The sequence below is a fragment of the Dipteris shenzhenensis genome, chromosome 1, assembly GCF_047967505.1.
Source record: "Dipteris shenzhenensis isolate YYH24624 ecotype China chromosome 1, Dip_SZ_1.0, whole genome shotgun sequence".
In the NCBI taxonomy this organism is placed as follows: Eukaryota; Viridiplantae; Streptophyta; class Polypodiopsida; order Gleicheniales; family Dipteridaceae; genus Dipteris; species Dipteris shenzhenensis.
Genome location: NC_141596.1, coordinates 20489111 through 20516030, shown reverse-complemented (window position 1 = coordinate 20516030; position 26920 = coordinate 20489111). Strand labels below are relative to the sequence as shown.

Here is a 26920-nt window from a genome sequence, read left to right as displayed (position 1 = left end):
TTTGGCTAACAAGGTGTGCATCTCTGAACAAATTTGTCACATGACTTAGGGTGTCCTCAATTTGATTCCCTGCAATCATCTCTGACCTATTTGCAACATGCACATTATATCAATCTTGAAGCCGACACATTGCTACAGAGGTTGACAAATCTACTTCAAACAATTTGAATGCTTTAGCATATCTAGAGACTATTTTGATGACTTCAACCCCCCCCCCCCCCCCCAATCTCTGTGTGTGTGTGTGTGTGGGGGGGTAGGTGGGGAGGGGGGGGGCACAATGGAAAAACATAGGAGGGTCCCTCTCATTATCTCTACTGCATCAGGGAGGATGGCCCTTGCATTGCAAGATGACACAAGCTACCATGGTTCGCCCTATCCTCATCCATGGCACTAGTAGCCGAGGGTGACCAAAGGTACTGAGATGCACATACATGCAAGTGGATTAGATTACCCCCTCCCCCCCTTGTAGTACAGTATAGGCCCCCTCCGTCCCGCTCACATATCAAGAGGTGAACCATCTAGTACACACAGTTAGGACCTGGTTGGCACCCCGTGAGCTCCTTGTGAAGCCCAGTTTTCATAGAGACCATTGCTTGCTGATTTCACCAGAGGGCTTCATTGATCCACCAGGATACACAGAGATCCACTTCCCCTACTCCCTGAGGATATCGATCTGGCAGTTCCACGTCTCATTTAAACCAACATCATATTGAGAGTGGACGGGCAGAGGGCATTCCTAGAGAGGGTCGCATCTGCACACTATGTGATCATCAGGAGATCAAGTCGGAGAAGCATTTCGCTTTCAAATGCCCCTATGAGATCAAACGTTGCAATCAATACCTCTTCAAGGATGGTTTCAGATGCCTATTTGGTTTCCTATCCTACCCACATTAGAAATGCCTAGCAGCTTTCATCCATGAGGCCGTCCAACACAAGCAGCATTTGCTCAAGACCCGTAGGTGAGATCAAGATGCACAGCCAGATCCCACTCAAAGCATGATCCCTGAGTTTTTCTAGTCAGCCATCACCAACCAACAGGGCTCAGATCAGAGTGATCCAAGGACCAGAGTGAGAGACACGTCAAACTCACAAGCAAATCGAGGCACATATCCGATTGGGAGAGCTTCCCTCCATGCTCACCAGATCGTAGGCAGAACCAACCAGAGTAACAGTGGCACTGGTCACAGGGCCATAGCTAGGAGACCACAACGGACCACACAGGCTGACAGCCGTTAGCGCTACATCACAGGTGTTATGCCGCAACAGCAGCCTCGCACATCGTCCATCCCATCCTAGGCTTGACATCTCCGTCAACTTCCCAGATGACCACCACGGTGCCACCAATCCTCCATCCTCACAATGAGCTCAGTGATCCCTCTCTATGTATTAGTATCTTTATGATTGTGGGTTTTGTTTGTATTCATCATGGGTGTTGATACTTGCTTAGAGGCTCCACCCTTGAGCTCATTGTATCAAATTTCCTTTAGTCTCGACTCTCATAGACCCTTTCATCTTTAGCCTCATAGACCCTTTCGTCTCATAGCTCATTGTATCAAATTTCCTTTCGTTTTCATAGACCCTTTAGTCTCATAAACCCTTCAGTCTCATAGACTCTCTCTCTCTCCCTCTCTCTCTCTCTCTCTCTCAAACCCTTTAGTCTCATAGACTCTCTCTCTCTCTCTCTCTCTCTCTCTCTCTCATGTAGAGTGGGCTTGGGTGGAGCGTCTCCAAGTTCTCATGTTCTCATGTTGTCACAGATGATTCAAAGTAAGCCGTCTGTGTGAGCAACGCAACGGAAATAAACGGAAGATAGAGTGAGCGAGCTAAGGGAGTACCTAGGGAGAGGCACATATGCACTTTGTGTGAGCTACAAAAGATTGAGTTAGAGGAGCAATTCATCTTCAGATGTCCAGTATACTACAAGATCCGAGGCCGCTTTTGCAGTCTCTTTAGAGACAGCTGCAAGCTACTTTTCCGCTTCCTCGACTTCCCAAACCAAAGATGTTTGGCTGCGTTCATCCATGAGGCAATTAGACATCGAGAGTGGTTACTCACATCACAGAGACAAGGACAAGACAAACTGGCAGACTCTTCTCAGAGCATGATCACATAGTTTTTCCAACTGGACCGCACAAGTTATCACCCCACAAGCCTCTAACACAAACAAGACCCGAAAACAGCGACAATATATATTTGGCACAGGACGGACACTCATATTACACTTGGAGGCATCCCCTCTATGTTCAAGGTCGAGGCCCGACTGACAGGGGACACTCGAGGCCCGACTGACAGGGGACACTGTAGCCTTGGTCCGACGCAGAGCCTCTGCCACAAGATCATGCCAAGCAACGCCCACAGTTAGTCGACAGTACCCTATCTCTTATTTTATTCTACCATTGTCCCACCAATCGTTGGGTCCTCCATGATATTAGACCAGATTTTGTTTTGTACTTTGATGATATATGATGACAAAGGTGATGGGGAGGGCCATATTCACATCATATTATGACTCTATATTGATGTTCTTATGACTATGTAGCATATAGCATGTAGCATGGGTGGTGATGCTTGCTTAGTAGCTCCACCCCCTTTTAGCTTGTTTGTATTACGTTTCTCACAGTCTCATAGACCCATCGGTCTTTCGAAGACTTTAATAAAAACTCTCTCTCTCTCTCTCTCTCTCTCTCTCTCTCTCTCTAGCCTGTCACTCAGCCTAGCCCTCCATTGCTCACCCTAGCCTATCCCATCGCCTTGCCCTCCGTTCAGCCCGTCAATCAACCTTCCTAGATTCCCATTTCAAGTCGGTACAAGCGTTGTAGGAGAGAATTACCAGAGCGGGAGTTCGCTCCAAGACACACCTAGCTCCAGGGTTTGGGTTGAGCAACCCTAGGGTTGAGACACAACGAGGGTGGTCCTTTTTTTAGCGAAAACCTCTGAGCATCCAAGCGAGGACAAAAAAGTCACATTTCTATTTCAAAAAAAGGCATATTAGGGTATGTCACTAATACCCTGTTTCTCAAATAAACTATATCCATAAATCTTGGCACAAAGATAGAGAACCTGATAGAACAATGACAATGATGTTAGGCAAGGTGGATATTGGGATAGAAAGAATTTTTAAAAAACACACGTGTAGAGTGGGTTTTCTCATAGGAAAGCCGCTATAACTCCTATTTGATAGGGGAGTATACTTGAAGAAAACATCTCATAGCCCCTCTTTATGGGGGGTTTCTCCAAAGAAACTCATTTGAAGGAAGCAGTTTCATAGTGAAACTACTTTGGACTTTGAAGAAACACTCTCATCACCCCTCTTCATGGGGGTTTCTTGAAAGAAAGCCATTTATAGGAAGCCTTTGAAGGCAGTTTCGTCGATGAAACTATCTTGGACAACATTTTTTTAAATGTCATAACTTTCGTATTCAAAGTCATTTAGCCACTCAAAACGAATGAAAAAGATCATTTGAGCACATCTATAAGGTTATAAGTTATAAACTATATCATTTAGAGTCTTAAATTCTAAATTTAAATTTTAAGATTATAAAAATAGTCATAATGTATATTTAGTCTTAGTAGCTTTTTCACTTTTTAGTGAAATAATCATTGATCTCATTGATGAAGCCTCTGATGAGAGCACAAAAAGTGATAAGAAACCCCTATGGAGAGGAGATATAATATGCTATGGTTTGATGGAAGTGTGGTATTTAATTATTAGGTCATTGATTTTGCCTTGGTTTTTCATGCTTTCTAATTACACTTACTGGATAGTATAGACAATATATAAAGTTTGTTCTACTAAACACTCCTAAATGATCTAGAAATAGCTGACAAATTGCAATTTTCTAAACACTCCAAAATGAAATGAAGAGATAGAATGGATTTCCAAGGTAGTTTCTCTACTAAACACTCCTTGTGTGTATTGCTAATCTTGAATCGCTCATAAAACCTCGCTCATACAATTTTGCTCAAAGGAAGTGCAACTCCAATCACATCTGAGGGGGTGCCAAAATACACGCAGGCCACCATGGATGGGGATGCCAAAACACCGATGGCTTTCCACAAGGTCAAGCGTTTACCTCGACACCAACCAAAGCTTCATACTCCTCCATCTCGCAGCCCTCCCTTTGCACCCCTCCCCCCACCTACATGTTTGCAAAGGCACCCTCCCCATATGCAAAGAATTATCTACAGCATAAGAGAATGTTGAGCATGATAGATCCACATGAGCATATTCTTTATTTACAGCAGGAAATCCGTGAGCACAAGCTTAGACTTGCAGCTCTAGAGAGGAAAACAAATGCTTGGGAAGGACAAGGAAAGCAAAAAAATATTTATGAAGTATTGCAGATACACAATACAGCAGCACCCACACGACAGATGGTGGCTACAGTCTAGGACTTGGTTACAACTCAGCTCCAGTCAGTGAAGCAAGAAATTACAGCAGCAACATTGGACACTAAAATCAACAAATCGGATGTGTATGAAGAAGTACAAGAACAGGAAAAAAAGGTGGCAAGTGCAAGAATCATACGTATTAGGGGGCTACCGGAGGGCTGATTTGAAGGAAGTCACAAGGATATTATCATGGAAAGAATCCCACAGATTGAGTGGGATATACAAAGGTCAAAGCAAAAAAATATTTATGAAGTATTGCAGATACACAATACAGCAGCACCCACACGACAGATGGTGGCTACAGTCTAGGACTTGGTTACAACTCAGCTCCAGTCAGTGAAGCAAGAAATTACAGCAGCAACATTGGACACTAAAATCAACACATCGGATGTGTATGAAGAAGTACAAGAACAGGAAAAAAAGGTGGCAAGTGCAAGAATCATACACATTAGGGGGCTACCGGAGGGCTGATTTGAAGGAAGTCACAAGGAAAAGCTGGATATTATCATGGAAAGAATCCCACAGATTGAGTAAGTTTCTGTCAACACTTCGGAGGTGAAGGGTAGACTCAGTCGTGACAAGGGCTAGCACCAAAGGAGAAGGCTAATCAAAAAGTAGTCCCACGTTCTCTTCATTCAAGCTACAATACATATACAAGGGTCTTCGTACTGGGTTCCTATCGACACAGACATGAAGGGCAGACACTGCTTCCATTATTTCCCTTACCTTACGAAATAGGGGTAAGGCGCATTGCCGTGCATAGATTTGTTGCCGATATTGGCATGTACGCTAGATGGTGAAATTTTTGAGACACTCCAGAATAAGCGAGAAGGAATCTTCCACAGCATAGTAAGATACTGTGAGGCAAGCAACGAAGGCATGGTGATGTGGGTTCAACTAAGACACAAAAAAATTGGTCAGAAACTCTCATAGATTTAGTTGCGTGAGCTTAGTCCAAATTTGTCTGATTGGTCATCCCATCTGTTAATGTGCTGGCTTTGTTACTGCTTAGAGTCTAATAAAAATTGGGCACTTGAAATCTGAAGAGCAACCATGGTCAGTCTGATGAACAGGCTTCAAATGAATCAGGAAATACGTGTACCTCTTTCCTCTTCTCTGCTCTTTCATTGCTTTTGAAGTTGAATGTAATTGTATTAAGCTTCACTTGACTCTGTTCAGCTTTTCCAGCATTTTCGGGTTGGGCAGGTCTGGCTTGCTGTCAAGGAAATAGTCTTGATCAAGTCGAACAGTGCACAACTATTCATGTTGATGTTACAGACACAGCATGTACTAGGAAAACTTCATTTCACCCTTGCAGTGATACAAACAACAGCCAGTCCAATCTGTATCAGCCAGTCCATAGATAGCACCTGACTTATAAGTTTTCATTTTTCCTGTGTTATTTCCTCTTGCAGTGATACAACAGCCATCCAACTTGTAAGTTTGTAATTTTCTGTGTTACCTTCAAGTCCATATTTCATAATTGCAGCCTACAAATTTAGTGTAAGGTGCTCTTTGTAAATTTATTGGTAGGATACGAAGCTTCTGGCTGGGCTGAGGAATCATCTTGCTTCAACTCCTTTTGAGTTTTTGACACCTGTTCAGGTTCCTGCTGTTGCCTGCAAAAAAAGAAGTCAAAAGGCAACTTATAAAATCAAGTGGAAACACCCCTCCCCCCCCCCCAAAAAAACGATTTAATAACTTGAATCCACAATTAAATAGGTAAAGCCACATTATTATCCAGGCATTGATAACCTATCTTGCAGTTAATTTTGAAAAGCACTGCAAATTTAACTTTTTTCAAATTTTCTCAAGGACGTTGTTCTCACATTTTAAAGTTTCCTTGGAGCACAGACAGGTTTTCTAATACTCTTGTACAAATCTTTCAGACAGTTAACTCTATGAGTGAAACATAGAGTGTCACCTCAACACGTCACAACAAGCAGAACCATGTGAGACGATTAAAATGGAAATTCTAGGCTAACAATGGGAGTTTTAAAGTGAACAAAGAAGCTTGATAAGTAAAATTGAAATCTGTGAAAGGCATTTTCCCCTGCACACTGAATTCTAGGAGCTCTTTGTACTGGAACAAGATCAGAATTACAGTCACTTAGGCACCCAGCCTCTACAATACTATGACCTGGAAACACATCAATGGCAATTGCTTAGAGGCAATGCTTTATACTTGCATTCGAGGTAGCAAATGTATGTCACACTTTGGACACTGGTGACATCAATGGGGATGTCATAGTAGCTAGTTCCTATCACACATGGAGTTCATGGTTTTCAACCTTGTGATATTAGCAGACATGCAATTTCACATTGTAAACTTTTCATCCAAGCTAATACTTGCATTTGTGGTGGTGTATTGTCCTATCAGCTATCTTTTTCTAAGTTTTTTTGCATTAGAAATCCAAATATGGGAGAGACTAAAATGAAATACTTGTTTCACTCGTAGTTGTAGCTAGGATGTGAGCCTGTCCTTCACTCCAGAAACATCTTGTTTGTAAGCTTGTGGGTGGCTGTCGTGAGTTTAAAACTGCACTATTTACTTTGTTTTTAGAGGATCAGTTTGGGCATGTTCCTGGATATATGTCATGCTTGAGAATGTATGTATGTGCATGCTACCTCGAACTCAACTATGAGTGTGTGCGAGCCTGTAAAATAGAAAGTGCTCCTGGAAAGTCATAGAATCCACAAGAGGTATATTTCCTTCCATAACCGGACACAAGACAAGAGAGATGCAGAGTCCCACCAAACCATGCTCCTCTGATCTTACCAAAAGCTCTCCTACTATCTGCTTGGCACTCCTTGATCCCTGAGCCCGCGTGCTCCTCTCTGACCTTATGTAGACTCTTCGTCCATGATCCCTACACCCTACTGCCTGACAGCCTAGGGTCAGCCCCTTGCTGAAAGAAAGAAAGAAAGAAAGTTTATTAAAGTCTTCGGAAGACTAATGGGTCTATGAGACTGTGAAAATCCTGATACAACGAGCTGTGGTAGTGGAGCTACTAAACGAGCGTCCATACCAATGCAAAATGCAAAATGCCAAAAATGCAGAATGGCAGTACTGAGTCCTAAGTACAACATAGTGATGTCGGTGGTCGACTATATATCAATCTCAGCATCATCATCAATATCATCATCATCCCCAACAACAGCAAGATATCAGGATGGATGAGGCAGTGGAGGCATGAAGTCGGCAATAGAGTGTTGTCGGCCACTCAGAGGTGTGGTCCTAGCACGTCTCTTGGTCGTAGCTCTACATCTAACCAGGGCTACTGTGACCCCCGTCAGTCGGGCTCCAACTCTAAACAAGGAGGGGATGTCTCCAAGTGTGATCTGTGTGTCGACCCTCTGTCTGAGCTATCGGGTCACTGGTTCCAAGTCACGGTCATGTCGAGGCCTCGTCTCGTTGGGATCCATGTGATCTAGCTGAAAGAACTCCGTGATAGAGCTCTGAGAGGGATCAACCGAGGAAGAAGTCTGCTCCTGTCTCCGTGCTCGGAGTATCCTCTCGCGGTGTCTAAGTACCTCATGAATGAAACTTGCCAAACACCGCTGGTCTGGGTAGGAGAGAAAATGGGCTAAAATCCCATAACTATCTCTGAAGAGGCAGTGGAAACGTCCTCGGATCTCATAGTACACAGGACACCTGAAGATGAAATGCTCCTCTGTCTCAACCTCCTGTATGTCACATAGTGTGCATATGCGCCGCTCCCTGGGTAGTCGCTCTGCTCTACCGCTCTCGATGCGAAGTCTGTGTGAAGAGACCCGGAACTGCCCAAGAGAGATCCTCATCGAGTGGGGTAGGTGAATCTGTGTGTATCCTGGTGGATCAAGGAAACCCTCCGCTGTGATATGTAAGAAGTGATCTCTGTAGAAGCTAAGCTTCACTGGGATTCACTCAGTTCCAACCAGGTCCGAAAAGTGTATAGCTGTAGTAGATCCTCACGGATAACCTGGTTGACCTCGTGTGATAAGAGGGGAGAGAACGGAGCATCCATGCTATACTGGAAGGGAGGTAGTCTATCCATGTGGAGCCCCAGTCGCTCAAACCATCTCTCTGTACGTGCATACCAACACCTCTGATCTCCTCCTGCTGCAAGTACCAAGAAGAGGATAAAGCTATCCATGGTACCCTGCTACGTCCCGAGGTATAATCCCCATATTCCCTAACTCGGTACAGATATGTGATGACCTGAAATGCAGCATCTAGCTGTAAAGGAGGTGACCCAAACTCAGCCTGAATGATCTGGTGAGGAACGGATGACTTACCACGAATCATCCGTGATAGCATGAGAACCTGTCGCCGCTCCACACAGGCCCACTCTGTATCCGACAAGTCTGGCCCCCAACAAGGACTGCCGTACATTCCCGCTGGGCGAGCCAAGGGATCAAAAAGCAACCCCTTGGTGCATGGATCCTGAAAGTGTGAGCGGAAGCACTGCCTCTCTAGCTTGGCCAATGAGGCATACCCTCTACTCAAGCGTGCCTGCATCGCGGGTCTCATAGTGAAGCTCGGTCCGAAGAAGATAGCCCCAAGATAAGTATATGATGAAACTATCTCAACAAATGACCCCGCAAATGTGAACTGCTCCTGACGCATGATGGCTCGAGATGTATGTATTGAAGATCATGACCTTGGTTTTATCCAGGTTGACCTTCAAATCATGAGACTCACAAAAGGACTGTAGTGCATCTAGGTGTCTCTGAAGCCCCTCTGCTGAGGAAGATAAGAGAGCCATGTCATTTGCATAGAGCAAAATCTGGATCAGCGTGCCTGTAAGAGAGCACCCTACACCCCCCTGTGTCTGCATCATTGTCTCAAGCTCGTCAATGTAGAGGCCAAACAAGGTAGGCGACAAAGGACACCCTTGTTCGACCCCGATGGTACTCATGATCTCGTCTGTCCACCCAGATCCTACCCGAACTCTGCCAGAAACTCTCTCGTAAAGTGCCATGACAGCCCAAATGATCTCCTGTTCATAACCCAAGTCCTGTAGGTGCCGTATGAGGTGGGTTCTCGGGACCGTGTCAAATGCCTTGCGAAAATCCACAAAGCAACAATAAACCCTCTGCTTCCGTGATCTCGCCTCCTCGATGATACATCTAAGCGTCAGAATGTGGTCCATGGTTCCATGATCATGCCGGAATCCGGCCTGTCCTGCTGCTCTGAGTCCTCGACACTCTGCAAGTCTGCTAACCTCGGAGTCAAGTACTGATGCATAAATCTTGGACATGACATGATGGTCCTGTAGTTCTCCGGGCTCATGGGATCCCTTGCCTTGTGGATGGGTGAGATAGTGTTAATGGTCCAAGTGTGTGGAAATCCCAAACAAACCGCTTCATTAAAAAGCTTTGCTAAGATCGGGGCTAGGAGGTTAATCCCTCTGAGCTAAGTCTACAGCTCCTCTGTCCCTCCTTCATTGATCTAGGCCCAAGGCCGGGTCTTCTGCTGCTCCTTTCTGCTCCCTGAAGTGCTGAACCAGGGCCAAATGCCCCTCCTACTGACTGATCTGGCAGGTCAACTTGAACAACCCAATAAGACCTAGCAGCCAACCCAGTAGTCTGCACGTTTCCCCCTGGTGAGGGCACACTATTGGAGGGCTGGCTGGCCCAGCCTGGCCACGTGGCATGCTGTCACTGCCCCAGGGCTATGCAGCCCAAACCCAACCTCCTCTGGGATCCTTTTGGCCCCCCAAACCTGTTGCAATCAGTACACAATTATGCCCTGCTGGTTGCGTCCTATGTCAGGCCTATTCCAGCCTGTGGATTACCTGCAATTACCTATGTACTGTCCCGTACAATTGATGAGGCCATTGCTGATGTGGACACCTTGTTCTCTGCTAAATACCCTGCACAATCATGCTGGCTCCAGTCGCAGGCAGACACGTGGAAAATCCATACCAATCCTGCCCACCATCATGGCCTCCCATTGCCAGGTACTTTAGTCTTTGTGCTGCCTCCATGGCAGCCTGTTGCTGTCCCTGTGGCAGCCCCAAATCTCTCTCTTTTGTCCTATGGTACCCCCACCCTATGCACTCCTCATTTGGGGGCTCACAGATGGGGAGGTGATCTCTACTATTCCAACAGAAGTGACATCTACATCTCTATCATCATCTTCTACTACACCCTAGTAGCATGTTTCCACTGGTAGGTTGCAATCCTCCTCCTCTGATGTCTTCAGCAGCTCTGCAGCATACTTAGCCTATGAGATACATATTCTATCTTCTTTTTTCCATACCTCTAAACCCAGGGAAAATCAGTCATTTCAACATTAAGCACCACTATAACAAAGCTGCCTTGATTTCTGAGTACATACAATTTTATATGTGATTAAATTTTATTAAGATTTATGCTCACAAATTATCAAACTCTTATGATATCAAAACCTTCAAGCCTGCATGAGCTGATATAATGGCTTCATCAGCCTGCATACTTTCTTTTCTTGACCTTTCTTCACAAAAGATCTGGCTATTCCTATAAACCCCCTTACACCCGTCTACTGAAGCTTCCATTCATGCTGCATTGTATGTTGTGCTTTGCCACAGCTGCAAGGTATCAAAATAATCAATTCCATGTCCTTGGGTACCAAAGTATCGCTTTAAACTTGTCTAAGCTACAGTCTGTCTTGAGTTTGATCGTGTAAAACAACATATAACCAGCATGGTAGTACATCTGCAAGTTCCATCATACTTGGCCAGTATATTTTTCCTGATTTTCAGCATCCTTGAAAGTGTTAGGCTCTCCCTCACTCAAGATCCCACACAATAGGACTTTGTTCATACAACTCGACAGTAGTTTTACTCCTCCTTATTCTCCACAATATGTACTGTGGAGAGAAAAGGAGAACCTTGCATGATACTGAAAGATGCATGTTAAAAGAAACGAACATACCCAAGATTTTCACACTGAGGCTGTAAATACATCTGCATATGCCCTAAACGAAGTCCTGCAAAGGCTCTGAAATATAGGAGGCCAGAGGAACCATGGAGTGGCTATAATGCCAGTGAATTGTTTATGAGCGTTTTGGTTGTGTAGGAGTGTACGTTCATTGGAGTGTACGTTCATTTGGTTGTGTAGGAGTGTACGTTCATTGTGTAGGAGTTGTTTGGGTTGAATATTTTGAACAAGACATGTGGTGTCTTCTGAAAATAACAGCTCTTTTGGTGGAGTATGCAATGGGGTAGTCCTTAATATTATCAGGACCATTTGCACAACAGCTTTGTGACTCCCAGAGCACAGCCACTTTAATGATGATGTGAAAATGATATCAACATCCGAGTGAGTGATTTAAAGGACATCATACCAGGCAAGCTTGGACAGATTAGTCTTGACGATGAAAATGTGTCTGAAAATAACTTACAGTGCTGAGATGGTACTTGGAGACACTAGAAAACTCAAAGGTGAAACTTATGCTTGAAAGGAGCTCAAAGAGATACAGAGCATCAAAAAGGAGGAATTTCAAAGACTTTCGAAATGCAAAATTTCCTGATATTATTTTACCAAATACACCTTAAGACTGATTAAAGTTTGCACAAGAGGCCATACATGGTCACTGTATACAAGCTCAAGTAGTCTTCTTGCTCTAATGAGTACTCTGTCCAAAAGGGCATATGCCCAAGATCCATGCTCTGCAATAATGTTGATTTTCATGGATGTTAGCCAATTCTATTAGGAATCAACCAACAAAGGGTATGCACAACGGAAGACTGATAGAATAGCCCAGGAGCTCAAACTGTGTGTGTGTGTGGAATCACAAACTTCTTTACTTAATGTGCATTAGATAGATGCGCAGACTCATCAATAGACAATGAACCAGCCAGATATAGAAACCACCGAAATAATATATTTCCGTCCAAAGCTATGGACGCAATACAAAAGAGAGAGATCCAGAGTCCCACCAATGGTGTGGTCCTCTGATCTTACCACAAGGTACTTCTCCTATTTGTCGGCTATCTCTAGACTCGAGCCCACGTGCTCCACCTCAAGCGTAAGTAGACTTTTCGTCTGGATCCCTTCCACCTTGCTGTCTTTACCTTGCTGTCTTTGCACAAGCCTAGGTGGGCAGCACTCTGAGCTAGGCCTGCAGCTCTACAGCCCACTTGTCTCCTTCTAGATAGAGGCCCAAAGGGGGCTGATCTGCTGCTGCTCCTGCTCCTTGACCTGCTGCTCCAAGTGATGGTGAATGAGGGCCTGGAGGCCCTCCTTTTATAGGCCCCCAAGGGGCTGTAATAGAACCGATCAGCCTGGCCAAATCTGGCCAACCTGGTCTGTAAAAGACCGACTGGGTTGGCTGGTCCAACCAGCCCTAAAAAGGGCCCTAGCCAGTCCCTTTTAGGCTGCTGCTAGGCTGCCCTTTGCTGCAGCTGTTCCAGCATCCACAGGCCCTTGTGCAGGCCCCAATCGTGCCCCCCCCTCCTGCAGATCAACCAGGTACCCTCCTCTCTTCTTTTGATGTGACGTGCTGCCCATTTGACAGCCCCCTCTCTTTCTTTTCTCTTTCTCTTATCTCTGCCCCAATGGCAGCGATAGTGCTGCCCATGTGGCCTTCTCTCAGACACTAGGTTCACCCCCCCCATGCTCTCCTCATATGGGGCTTACAGATGGGGAGGTGACCTTTCCAACAAATTCACTTGACCATTTACAGCTTCCTTGAAGCTTAAAAGCTTTATAATTGAGATGTCCAAACTGCTTCTGCTAAAACTCACGAATCCACAGATATGTATGCATGATATTTGCGACACTCCCTTCTGGCCTGCAAAGTCCTGAACTCAGCCATCTTTTGCAATCTCTTTCATATCCTTTCTTTGTCTTTCATAAGACATACAACATCTTCAAACCGAACCTTGTAAGACTCAGGCACATAAAGCACATCTGCAATTGGCTGTGCATGAGAACTTACACACATTTATTACCCCAAGGTCTGCAATATCCCATTTCCCTAATATTGGCTCCACATGGACTCTGATGCAGCTTTGCAAGCTAGTCATTTTTCCCAATCATGTGGGTAGAATCAATATACCACACATTCCTGGATGGGACATCATATCCTGCTGCATTTTTCTTCTCACTAGCTACACATATGTTCTCTTTTGTGCTTGGTGTAGTTTTCACTGTGGCGTCTAACATTCCACAGTATACCACTATCTTCCATAGGCTTAGGATCAATCAAGTCTAATTTTTCTTCAACAGATTTGTGCATCTCTCAATCAGCCAGTGAACAAAGAGCGGCCTTTTGTAATGAGAAATGGTATCTTACCTTCATGGTAGTCCTAGACTTAGCTTGACATTAATCAATGGGAGTCACAAGGGCTGTTTCAAGACCCCATTGAGAGCAGTATTACAAGCCTGAGATGCATATACCTATTGTATCATATGTGAGGTGGGGGCATTTATTATTGTCGCCACTTGAATTATATGATGCTGCTAGACCCCGCGGTGGAATGTTCACGCTTTGTAGTTGAGAATCTCAAACCTGCTCTAGTACCAAGTGGCAAGGGCCTTTATTATCTTCGCCACCTATTGTATCATATGTGAGGTGGGGGCATTTATTATTGTAGCCACTTGAATTATATGATGCTGCTAGTCCCAGCGGTGGAATGTTCACACTTTGTAGTAGAGAATCTCAAATCTGCTCTAGTACCAGGTGGCAAGGGCCTTTACTATGTTCGCCTAGGGGGCCATTTTATGGCTTGCAATGCTCCACCCAGCTCAGACTCTAAGCAGAAACCGTGTGTGACTTTTAGCAGAACCCACTCAGTAGAACCTGCATGACTCTCAGTAGACTCCAGAAAGGGCAGCAGCTCTCTAGACCTCTGTTACAGTTCACATATTGCTCTGGGCACTATGGTTGGCAAGAACGTGAAGTCATTTGCTCAGGTGGTTGCTCAAAGGTTCTAACTCTGCAACAGCAGATTGGGGATATTGAACAGGAAAACCCGCAGCTCAAAGAATTCATGGAAGAGCTACAAAAGTGTCTATCTACTCTAGAGAACCAAGTCAACAAGCAGCTTGACTCTACATGAGTAACCCCCCTCGGACTGTTATGGCCATGCTCGACTCTCTGATCTCACATGAAGTCAAGACCAAGCAGAGAAACAGGTCAATTCAGCTATAAAAGGTGAATGAAAATCAGGGTAGGGGGAATACCTGTGGATTGGCATCACTTTTACTCAGAGCTTTGAACAGATAAAGACAGCAACACCAAGCATTGAGTGGAACTTGGTTAAAATCCATTTAGATGGTGCATATGCAGTATACACCCCTTGCAACAAGAACTAGAGTTCACATTCTCAGGCAATCAAACAAACTGAAGGGTACTCAAAAAGTATGGAGAGCAGAGTAACTCACTAGATTCCAACTTAGGCAAAAACCCACTAAGTTGACTACGGTAAGGTCAGCCAGAAAGGAGGGTGTAATCTATAAGTACATCACATGACGGCTGGTGATAAATATGCTGAAATTGCATGTCTAGCTGTTGAAAGTGAGAGGATTTATTCTGCATCCTTGATCTGTTCTTCACTGGCTGCAAGCCACTCCCACAATGTCTTTTACCTTTGTGAGGTGACTCTCAACAGACTATTTATGCTCTCACCCGTTGTTTGGGTATTTCAGTGAGTCAGTTGACACTTGTGGAAGTCTGGGGAGTTGTGTGACCCTGTTTGGGCTGCTAGCAACAACTCTAAGGTTTATACAGATGTTTGCACTGAGATGGATGCTATTGCCAGGTCCAGGAAGGTTAATGCTTGGGACATTGATGTCGAAAAATAGCTGATAGTTGCAATCACTTGTTTAGACAAGGCAGGTCATTTTATATCATACCTAGTAACTGTGTAGCTAACTATTTAAATGTCAAGGACAAGGAAACTCAGCATAGCTGGGAAAGTTCTAAATACAATAAAAGACTATCCGATGCACAAGCTCATGTTTCACCCCAAAGGCTGCACAATCCATATTTTTGGCCCCCCAAACATTTGTAAACATCTGTAAAAGCAAGTTAAAAAACAACCAGAATACCAAACTTGGAAACCCCCCCCCCCCCTTTTTCCCAAAAAGGAACACCTCAAACCCTGATCACATTTTCTAGCCTTAACATGCAAACCAAACAAAATTTGTGGATTGAAATGCAGAGATGTGTTCTTCTTACACTCACTATCTTACAATTGGAATCTACAGTCTGGCCAATTTTTACGAGCCTGCAAAACGCAAGGCAAATTTGACACCCTTGCTGAACACAATTAATCGAGATGTGTGGAAACTCATCTAACCCTTTGCACTTGTACATCATAGCCACATCAGAAACCTTATAAAGGCTAAGCTTGCTGTGGCCTCTTAATTCTCATAATATGCAAGACAGTTGAAGGAGCTTACTTCGTGCTCTCCCCAGCCAAAGATTTGGATCCAGAATGCTTCTTTTCAACCTTCACTGAAACCTGAAGAAAAACATGAAGTCCAACATGACAAGTCATACAAAGCTAAAGCATGTGGGTATGGTTTTGTATCTGCAAGCTTTAGAAAATTGCAGATCAATGAAAAGACAAAATGTTATGTTCTGGAAGAGTCAATCGACAACGTGGAGACTGCACAGCAGATAGTGAAACATGTATTCTTAAACAAACGTAATTCAACCCCACAATTTTGACAGTTTACCACCCTCATGCTACAAGATCATTTACCTGAGTCTTTTTTGGAGCCGGGGAATACAGAACAGAACCATTGCGCGCAGGCTTCCCTGCAAGCTTTGTCCCATCTTGTTCGACAACGTATCCTGTCAGAGACGCTCTTTTGTCTGTTGCAAGTGCAAAGGGCTGTGGCACGGTTATATTAGAATGTGAATTTCCAGTATTCACAGGTCGTGGATGACCTTTCATCTCTGCCACACCTCCGGGCCCCTGCTGTCTTGAAACATTTCCTCTGCGCAGTTTAGCTACAGAATTTGAGGCACTGATCACAGTTGCAGTAGAGGACTTTGCACTTGACTTGCGTGCAGGAGATTGAGAAAGCTTTTGATTGGACGCCTTTTTTGATCTATTTGCTTTCAGATCCACATGCTCATCCGGGGACTCCTGGATTTTAAGTGTACAGGAATGAATTGCCATCAAGGTGTTAGGTAACGTATAGAGTCACATAATCGACCTACACAAGAAAATTTGATATTGCACCAGCTATGCCATACAAAAACAAATTCATCAGACGCAAAGAAAACCCAAAACAAAACAAACCATCAGCACTACTAAATTAATAGTGATTAAAATATACAAGGGGGCTTTTGTAGGAGACTTTTATGAAACAGAAAAAGCAGGAAAAGAACGAATTTACTCAGGTAATACCTAAGCACACACACCCTGAGTCCTTTTACCAATACTATCCCTAAAACAGTTGTAAGCATGTCTCTGTATGTACAAGACCTGTAAGCATGTACCTGTACAAGAGTGTGTGTGCGCGCATGTCTGTAGAGAGAAAGATAGATTGACAAACGAAGGGCTCTCTCTCTCTCTCTCTCTCTCTCTCTCTCTCTCTAGGCTTGAACTTGGCTTGTACTACTGGATAATGAGAACTATATCTTTCAATAAAATTGAGACAAAAATGAGAAACAGAGCGACTGTGTAAGGTACATGACAAGCTTGAATTTTACTGGATAATGGGAACTACGTCTTTCAATAAGTTGATATCTAAATGAGAAACAGAGCGACTGTGTATGTTACATGAACTACAGCAACATCTACCTCAAAAGACACCTCTAGTAAAAAAGAGCAACAAATCTCTTCAAAGCCATGAATATCTCCCCAAGGCAAGGAAAAGAATACACAGATCTCTTTTACGACAAGTTACAACGATTTGACGTGACCATTGAAGTCAAATGCTTCTCAAGAGATTAGGAGCAGACCCGGGGGGAGGGGGGCAAACAATTTAAAAGAACTTGAGCAAACAAAGAAACCTTATTGCCCACAACAACCAATAAGAGACAATTGATAGCTGAACTAAATGTACACAGCAGGAGAAGAAATTGAGAAAGAAATAGCCAGGCAAGGTTTCCCTTCCCACCAGCAAATATGAGATACATGCTAGCTCAAACAACAGAATAAAATCCTGGAAGGAAGATTCCACCCCTTCCCTACCACCCCAGAAAAAGTATAGACAATTTGTGACCATGCATTGAACAGGGATGCCTGAGTTTTTCAACAAAAGCAAGCTCTGAAAGACGAATTACAGTAGCTCACCTTCAAATCAGAGGGGTGGCAAATGTCGTGCACTGGGATTCCTTTTGTTTCAAACTTATCGACAATTTCAGCTTCCTTTGTTCCATCACTATTGTCCATATATGTGCTACTAAGAAACTGAGGTACAAGATCCTGTGTTTCAACTTGTAAGGATTGGATGTCCTGTTCTCTAAATTCATCGACACCCAAAACTGGAACAGCAACTTCTTCATTATCTCCCTCTGTGATAATCTGTGCAAGCTGTGCTTCAGCTTCAGACATTTCCGAAAAATTGTTGTCAGGGGTTGCTTGAGCTTCTCCGTCATTTGATACTTGAGGAGCTCCTTGAACGTTGTACTCTTCTTCTTCAGCATTTGATCCTTCAGGCGCTTCCATATTTGATTCTCCAGAATTTTCAGCATTTTGTGTGAAGCCACATCCATTACTCTCATCCTGTCTCGGTGACCCCACTGACCGATTTTCGAGCCAATCCCCAGCATCAGCAGTGCTACATGCACTTGTAGTAGCTGCATCTAAAATATCAGTGGTAGTCGTAGATAAATGCTCTTGCCCTTTCTCATCATCATAAGACCCATTACCCACATCTTCGAAACTCTGCTCATCCAGGTTCCCTTCGGCAAGTGCTTTCTCCATAGCCTTCCTTTTTGCGATAGCCTTATAGTAAGCTTCAAAATAAGCTTTCTTCTGGCGTACTGAACCAGGAGTCGAGCAGCTCCCAATTTCTTCAAGATACTGATTGTGGTTAAAAGAAGACCTCTTCACCCAGGAGAGGGAATCACTTGAGAATCTTCCAAAGGATACAGACTCTCCAAGCCCTCCATGAGAAGAATTCTGCATCTGCAATTAATATGATTAAAAAGAAATCAAGATCTGGAAAAGTTACTTTACACAAACTCAAAACTTGTCGACAAAGATTCCATGAAGCAGTTAGCAAACAGCCAAAACAAACATAAAGGAGGCACAAGAAATAGCATTTCTCTTGAAGATGAGAGATTATTAAAAGTCTACCAGTGACTTTTTATGCCACAAAAGTTTTGCAAATGCTGCATAGCTTCACAAAGCAAACATTAAAAGCATCATGACTTTCTAGTGTCCATACCTCATGTCAAATTCTGAACAACAGCTTTTTCTACAAATAAATAAAGTTATCCAGAAGGCACTTTTTTGGTAAACTTGTACCGAAAACATCATCAATGCATTAGAATCTCGACAGCCAGCACTATAGTGTATCAATTTAAAATTCGTCAGTTGCAGTGCAAAGCTAAACTAGAAGGTGGACTCGGACCAGATTGGCAGGGAGCTTCAGATTGTTGGCAAAGACATACAAACCCATATATGATGAGATTTCCACAATGCAGCCAGGACTCTCTAGAAATATAGTAAGCCATAGCACCAATCAATACGTCGGCTGACCAGAAAGACTTAGGCCACACGGCCCACATAATTCTCTCCTCAGACCTCATTGAGATTATGATTGCTTGATTCTTACCATGGGAGGGAGGTACTGTTATATCTGCAGATTAATATCTGTATTAGATTCAAATAGTGCTGTTACAGTATATATCTATATGAATCCAGACCATGCCCAAATTCACTAGTGTTTTAATAATGTTGTATGACTACGTCTGCTGAAATTTCGTGAGCTTTACATATTTACGTTATTCCACAGCTTCATGGAATCCCTTTCTCTTTGTAACAATGTTCATATCACTTAACTCTTGAAGTCAGCTTTAAATTTACATGATTGTGCTATTTTAATTCTGAGCCTCGACATTTTCTTTCTCTCTTTCCAAAGAGCATCCATAAGGATTCAGAAAACCCATACTGATGAAACTTGATTAAGAATGGGAGAAAGGTGAGGTATATAAGAGAAGTATATACCTCACCTTTATATAAGAGAAGAAGAAAGAGAGACAACTCAGACTTTATTCATCCACTGAAGTGGGAAAACAGATCACAAAAGAGCTCAAGGCTTCCAGCAAGGCTGGGCACAAAACAGCAATCCAAGAGATTTCACTGCTGAGAACTCTCCAAAAGATGACTCCACACTCTCCAGTCCACGCTGCCAGCAAGAAGACTTCACTGAATGTTCTTCTGAATGTGGAGAAGTGAGGGGTTTATATAGGCTGGAAACTCCCCTGGACAGCGGACTGGACCCGCTGCTATAACGAACTGGAACAGTGTTCCATGGACCAGATCTGTCCTAATCTCAGTCTGTGAAACCCACCTGTTTGTTGCAGACTGCCACTGCCTAGCGATAAAGTGGCCAATCCATGCTTTCCATCTGTCCAACTTCCACGCAGACAGCCCCTTCCATCATGGCAGTTCCTGGGTGTTCCCTCTATGCACCCACTGCTCCAAAACTAATCAGGCTACTGTGCAACCTATGTTCCAGGTAGCCCCTACAGTCTACTGACCCCTTGACTTCCTCAGTTGGGGGCTCACAGGGTGGTCAGTGACCTCTAACACCCCTCTCAATGACAACCGTGGCCCAATCCCATCCATCGAATGAGGCACTCCAGTTGATCCCTTGGGAGTGCCTTTGTGAAAAGATCCAAAAGGTTGGCAGTGGTTGGACAGTACATCGGCTCCACAATCTCATCGATGATGAGCTCCCAAACGAAATGGTAATGGGCCTCATTTTTCTTTGTCCATGCATGGAACACAGGGTTCTTTGCAATGGCAATGCAATTCTGATCGTCACTCATAATCACCTTTGCATCCTCCTGAAGCACGTCCATGTCTTCCAAAATCCATCTCAACCACCACGTCTCACTTGCTGCAATACAAGCAGCTTTGTACCGTGCCTCTATGGAAGAAAGGACTGTTGGCTATTTCTTGCTTAGCCATGAAATGACCCCTGAAGCAAGAAAGAAACAATAGCCAGAAGTCGAACGCCATGTACCTCAGTCACCTAACAAATCTGAGTCACAGAAACCACCGAACTCCATACCTATGCTATATGTAATGGTACCCTTCAAGTACCTCGGCACCAATAATCCTACCATTGATTCTCCCTGCATTTCGAAGAAAATTGACAAAGCACACCAATAAAATAAGAAATGTCTGACGTAATGTTGGTCAGATAGAGCAAACCTCTGATACCTTCTGGCATCTATAAGCTGAGATGTATCCTGAGCACTCAGCTTCAGCCCAACCTCCATTAGCCTCACTGCCTCCTTGCAGTCTTCCAACAGAAACTGCTTCAGAATCTCGCAGCAATACTTCTCGTGAGAGATAAAGATGCTGTGTTCTTTCTGATTGACTTCTATCCCGAGGAAGTAATTAAGAAGACGCAGATCCGTCATCTCGAACTCCTTCATCAGAAGTTGCTTTGACATGATGAGATGATCTTCTTGTGATCATTTGTAAGTAAAGTCATCCACATACAAGATTACCCCCAATCTTCTCTTCCCTCTGAGAAGAGATACAGGTTAGCATCTGATGGACTTTGACTCAACCTGATTTTGTTGAAGAAGTCATCAATGCGCTGGTACCATGCTCTAGGGGCCTGTTTCAGCCCATACATAGCCTTCTTTAATCTGCAAACTTGAGAAGCGGAACCCAGAACTTGAAAACCCTGAGGCTGATCCACATATACCGCCTCTTCCAGGTTTCCATTCCCAGCCAAGGCTATCATTGTCCGAATGGTCACCATCTGAGCTGTGCGAGCAAAGGTATAATCAAAGCCAAAAACCCACCAACCTGAGCATACCCTTTGACCACCCGCCTGGCTTTGTATTTGTCCAAACTCCCATCTGATTGAACTTAACCTTGTACACTTACTTAGTACCAACCACCTTCCTTTTGAAAGGTGTATCCACCAAGTCCCAAGTGTCATTCTTCAAAGTAGCATCCATCTCAGCCTTGATGGCTGCTTGCCATTATAGTATATCTTTCACCTCCTTGAAAGATCTTGGCTCATCAATCTGAGCCACCAATGCATAGTTCATAGTAGGATTTCTCGAAATGCATTGAGATCTCCTTACCCCAAAACTTGCCTCAAGTAATTCTGTCACCCAAGACTCCTACAGTGTCCTCATATAGCTTCTTCTCCATCGGTGGTGGCTTCTTAGGTGGTTCCTTTGCTTCTCGTGCCTCTTACTCCACACCTCTCTCCTCGGACTCTTCATCCTTTTTCTTCATTGCCAACCCGGGTACCAGTGGCGTTCTTCTGAAGCTTCTTGTATCACCTCCTTGGCAGAGATTTCGTCTCCTCGAAGACAATGTCCCCGTCGATAAGGATCTATTTCTTACCTGTGTCAGAGGGACAATATGCTTACTACTCTTCACTGTACCCGACAAATTTTCACTTCTGGCTCCTAGAATCGAGCTTCTTTCTTTCATCCTTAAGCACATGTACATAGGCGTTAGAACCATATAACTTTAAGCGTCAAATAGTAGGTTTCTTACCATAATAGACTTCATAAGGAGTCTTGTCTTCAACTACCTCTGTCTTTGATCGGTTCAAGATGTGCACGGCCATATTAACGGCTTCACCCCAATAGGCCTTGGGGAGATGCGTCCCCCTCACCATATACCTAGATGAATCTAGGGACATTCCCAAACTCATCCTCTAAAAACACAACATAGTGCAGTTTCAATCTCAAGAGAGTCACTCATAAGATTGAAAACCATAAACTCCATCACGCATAGCAAGGACTATGCTACTATGACATCCCCACTGATGTCATCAGCGCCCAACAGTGGGTGTAGACCATAGTATAAAAGTATGCTCTCACACATACAAATCCACACACCCACACATACTTGAGCATCCATTTATACAAAGTCTTCGTACTGAGTTTCTGTCGGCACTCCGAAGGTGAAGGGCAAACTCAGCCATGACGAAGGCTAGCACTTAAGGAGAAGGCTAATCAAAAAGTAGTCCAAATCTCTTCATTCAAGCTACAACTGCTTGTGAAGTCTAAACAATTTCATTTTAATCTCTCCCAAACGAGCATCTAAATCTAAATCTAGCTGATAGGGCAACGCACCATTTAAGATAGAAAGAATTATCGCAATACCAGCAGGCCGCAACTTGGTCAACCCATTTCCAGTATGACAAAGTTTGCTGGAAACTCCCTTGGAACAGCAGACTGGACCTGCTGCTATAACCGACTCGCGCAGTCTGTTCCGCCAACCAGATCTGCCCTAATCTCAGTCGGCAACAAGCCATTCTTAGCGGAGTTATAAGCAATTCTCCCCCATTGCTAGAAGTCAATTCAAAAGGTCCTAAATGTGTTGAGATGCATAATGATGGTCTCGCCTCCCTGTCACTGACCGTAAGCTTCTTCTTCCTAGTGTTAAGCTTTTTATTGCAAAGCTTTCAAAGTATACAACCAAATTGATCACCTAGCTTTATTAAGGTTAGAACTGAAATCCTTTCAACCAACAATAGACCCAACAAGTAAGCTTTCCATAGGTTTGCAATCTCGTTCATCTACAAAGATATTTGAAATGTTTCCTCCTTTTAGCAATCTCCCAAAAGATCCTTTTACTGCAGCTTGAGCTTTCGCATGTTGTTAACAGAGCCTCCAATTCAACTACTTCATTAGTTCAGAAAAGACTGCAATTGACCAAAACATCTTTTTGAAGGGCTAGCTAAGGATGCAACTTCAAGGCTTGGGTATCTGAGGCCAAATTCTGTATGAATCAATTTGTTCCCTTCCAGTCGGCCATTCATGCCTTAGTCAACTATCACTCTGCAATTGAGTTCTCTGGCCAAATTTTGCGTTGCTCTTTTCTTGCTGTGGTGTCCTAAGGTTGTTTGACCTTCATGATTCAGAACTCTGCAACTAGGAAAATGAAAGTTTTGTTTTTAACTCCTTATGTTGCTATCATTGGATTAACATTTGTGCAACCACGGCAGAAGTCATCTTCAGGACACCAGTAAACTTCCACACTATCAGAAAAAACACCCTGATTCTTTCTAATTGGTCAAACATTCTCAGAGTTCTAAAAGCGAATGGTGGAGACTAGTGGAAACTTCCTCAAAATTTCTGAAAACGAGCAGACTTGGGGACACTTCCAGATCCTTGATGTAGAATAATTTAGCGTGTCCGAATTTTGCAAATTATTTGAACCTTGAATATCACCTAACACCCCTCCTCTTCATTTATTGAAGAAAAATGTAAAGCTTCCATGGTTTGGAAAAGAAGGAATCTTCCAGATGCCCTCTTTCTGTGTAGCAAGTCAGTTTCCTCACAGAGCATATATATGGGACACACATTACTCTGGTCTGAGGGCGCCAATGCACTTTAGCCGACCAAACTCAAATCAGCCTAGCCACTTCAAATCAGAATCCCGCTGATTGGACCAATGCTCCGCTTCTATAGCTGAACTCACCTTGTAAGGAATCATCAAAGCCGTCATAGTCGAGGGAACGTGCTTAAAAGCGATCCCCACTTGAATGAAGTCTGTCGACTTCTATGTTTGTCTTCCTGGAACTCACCGTAATAAAGAGTCCTAGCCTGTAATGTGGAAACCCATGCCGCAGTGACCCTGCATGTCAACCCAAGAGCATACTAGCTAAAGATGCCAGTGAGCCATCTTAATACACCCAGGCCTGATGGACATGTCCAGTGCACGTGGCTACAACAAATCCAATATCTTCGAAGCCGAATGCAAAACCGACAAGCATTACCTCGATTATATACGACACCTCATGGAAATAACACTAGACATTGCAGCTAACATCACGCTTTGAAATGTGATAAGCAATAAGCGCCCTGCATTAGTGAGGAATGGAAGGGACTGCTTGGCCGCAAAAGTTCCTAGAGTCTCACGCTCTGGAGAGCAATACTTCGGTTGATGGATGGTCCAAGCAACAATCTTGCGAAAGCAAGCAACTTCTGTGCGCGGGCCTGCTTGTACTATTAAAAAACCGTACAATCGACGTTCAGAAGAATAACCATGCTCCTTTGCCGCCGCCACGGAGGGGGATATACTACGAGACGGGAGTCACCAAAGCCCGAACGACGCTAATGCAAAACAGGTAGATACCCAAGGGGGAACCCGTAAGCAAGAGCCCAAAAATGACGTTGATCTACACTGCAAAAGGCCCATCTTCAGAGTCAATTGCGCTACGACGGCTGACCTGCACCCACTCCCAAATACAGACCTCCAAACAAAGATATGTCGAAGAAGGTAAGCTTCTCCAAATCCTGCTCTGCCAAAAGACAACTCTCTCGATACGCGGACTCGAGCGGAGCTCTCGTGTAACAGCAGATTGTATGGATCACGAACCTCAAAAGGTATAGTATCTGCAACCTTCACGATGATTGAATAACAAATAGCGCTTTGTACACGCTTTCTGTACCTGAGAGACGAAAAGCGAGGCACGCACAACCTTTCTCTAATTTGAAGCGTCCACAAAACTCATTACCTTAGTTTATTGCCGTCTGAATCGCATGATCTACAAGTTGTAAGTAGACTAGAAAACAAGACAGGTAAATTCAAATGGCGGAAAAGTCGGAAGAAGTCGAGTGGTACTAAGGAGGGACAAATGCTGAAGCTGCAAACATAGAGCATTGCCTCGTGGGAAAGTTCATTAACGATTATACGATAAGTAAGAGCATGTACTTGGCTGCCATTGTGCTGATCGAAAGCATCATAAGCGAAATCGAGTCCTGGGGTGTCATTGTGCTGATCGTAAGCTTCATCGTCGTAAGCTCCGGCTACTTCTGTCTCCATGACACAAGCTGAGAGAGAGAGACGATGAATACGAAGCGGATCAAGCGTCAAGAGCGCAAGGCAAGCATGGTGTGGATGCGCCAGGGGCAGGCTTCATGTGAGGGCACAAAGGAGTGCAGCTGAAAAGAAGGAAAAGGCGATGAGGGGGCTGGGATAGGGGCAAGGTGTGAAGAAGAAGCAAGGGCAGGAGGATGGGGTGGATACAGGGAAGCAGAGGAAGTGAAGAGGCAAAGCTCTTCTTCCAAATCGCTTTACCAGCAGAGCAGAGCAGAGCACAGAAGCAGAAGCAAGTGCTCAAAATACAACACAGCAGAGGATACGAAAGGGAGCAGAGCAGAAGAGGCCGCAGCAGAGACACCTGCTGCTGCTGGCGTTGGAGGTGACGGCCAGCTCAGCCCCCTGGTTGGTAGCCTTAACCATCATCTTTCTCTTAAGCTTAGTCCCCCCCTTCGTCTTTTTCCCGCCGCCGCCTTTTATCGTTTCATTTATCTCCTCTCTTCATAAATGCCGGCTTCTATTACAAGAAAACTTGGCTCCTTCCTGAACTTCACAGCCCCAGAACCAACTTCTATCACAACCATTCAAAGAAGCACCCACGCTCTCGTGTGAGAGGGCATTCCCGTGTGCTGCATCCAGATAGGCAGAAAACAAAGGCTCTCGAGAGCATGAGAATAGTCAATCCATGGGAAATGGCAAAAGTTATGTGCTTTCATCAGATTGTCGAGTTGGTTTTCAGCTCCCATTGATCACCACTCCTATTTTTCAACTTAGCATCACCCGTTTCGTGATTTTAGGAGGGAGCTTCTACAACCCGTAGAGCAAGGCATGTTATACTATATTTTGGCTTGCCCTAAGTTTCAGCCGTTGCATTGGAGGATCCTCTTTATAGGACAGTATCTACAAAAGCACTCTCAAACACCAACTTATTCCTCATGCCCCACATAGCTAAAACTCCAATGGTCCTTATAAACAACAACCAATTTCAACACAAGATTGACCTCAACACAAAGGAAGGAAGACACTAGTACAAACTTCCTTACCACCACCTCTAAAAATTAGAACCTCCACTAAGGTCTTGCACAACAAGCAACTAGGGCTAACATCAAACTATCTTCCCAACTTGCCTCAACACTTTTCAAAGCATAAATCAAGCCTTCCCCACTTGACACAATTTCCAAATATTCTTGAATCTTCAATCCAAGTAGCTTAGACTCCTCCATTTTGCATTTAGAGATCTTGCTCTCCGAAAGGCATCGATACATAATAGTTTTCCTTGCTACCTTCTTAATCAAAGCGCTTTAACTCCCTCTTGCTATTAGAACTATTCACAACCTCCCTTGATACCCTTCACCACCACTAGGCTCCCTTCGATTGTTGTTTGAGGTTTGTCTTCACCTTGGGTTGCCTTTCCAAGGATTAAAGGGTTATTTTTTCATGCACCTTCTTCAAATGGTGTTTTGCAAATTTCGGTTACATGCTTTTTTTAAGAAAATTTGCGTAAAAGCGAAACAAAATCATATTAGCAAATTTTTGAAAGTACAATAAGACAAAATAGCCTCCCACAAGAGGTAGGCTCATGCATGCAAAACCTTAGCCAAAGGCTAGGG

The 26920-nt window shown here is 44.0% G+C and overlaps 1 protein-coding gene across 1 annotated transcript in view; it reads right to left on the bottom strand.

The window, feature by feature from the left end:
• Window positions 1–25577, bottom strand: part of LOC147905521 (uncharacterized) — a 28329-nt gene extending 2752 nt beyond the window's left edge. The window contains exons 1-6 of the mRNA XM_087373126.1: window positions 25203–25577; window positions 17619–18455; window positions 16074–16463; window positions 15769–15830; window positions 5931–6011; window positions 5495–5600 (exon numbers count right to left, since the gene is read on the bottom strand). Of these exons, the coding sequence (XP_087229252.1) occupies window positions 5495–5600; window positions 5931–6011; window positions 15769–15830; window positions 16074–16463; window positions 17619–18455; window positions 25203–25313 (1587 nt within the window). The 5' untranslated portion in view covers window positions 25314–25577. The remainder of the gene's footprint in view (window positions 1–5494; window positions 5601–5930; window positions 6012–15768; window positions 15831–16073; window positions 16464–17618; window positions 18456–25202) is intronic.
• Between the last annotated feature and the right edge of the window lie 1343 nt (window positions 25578–26920).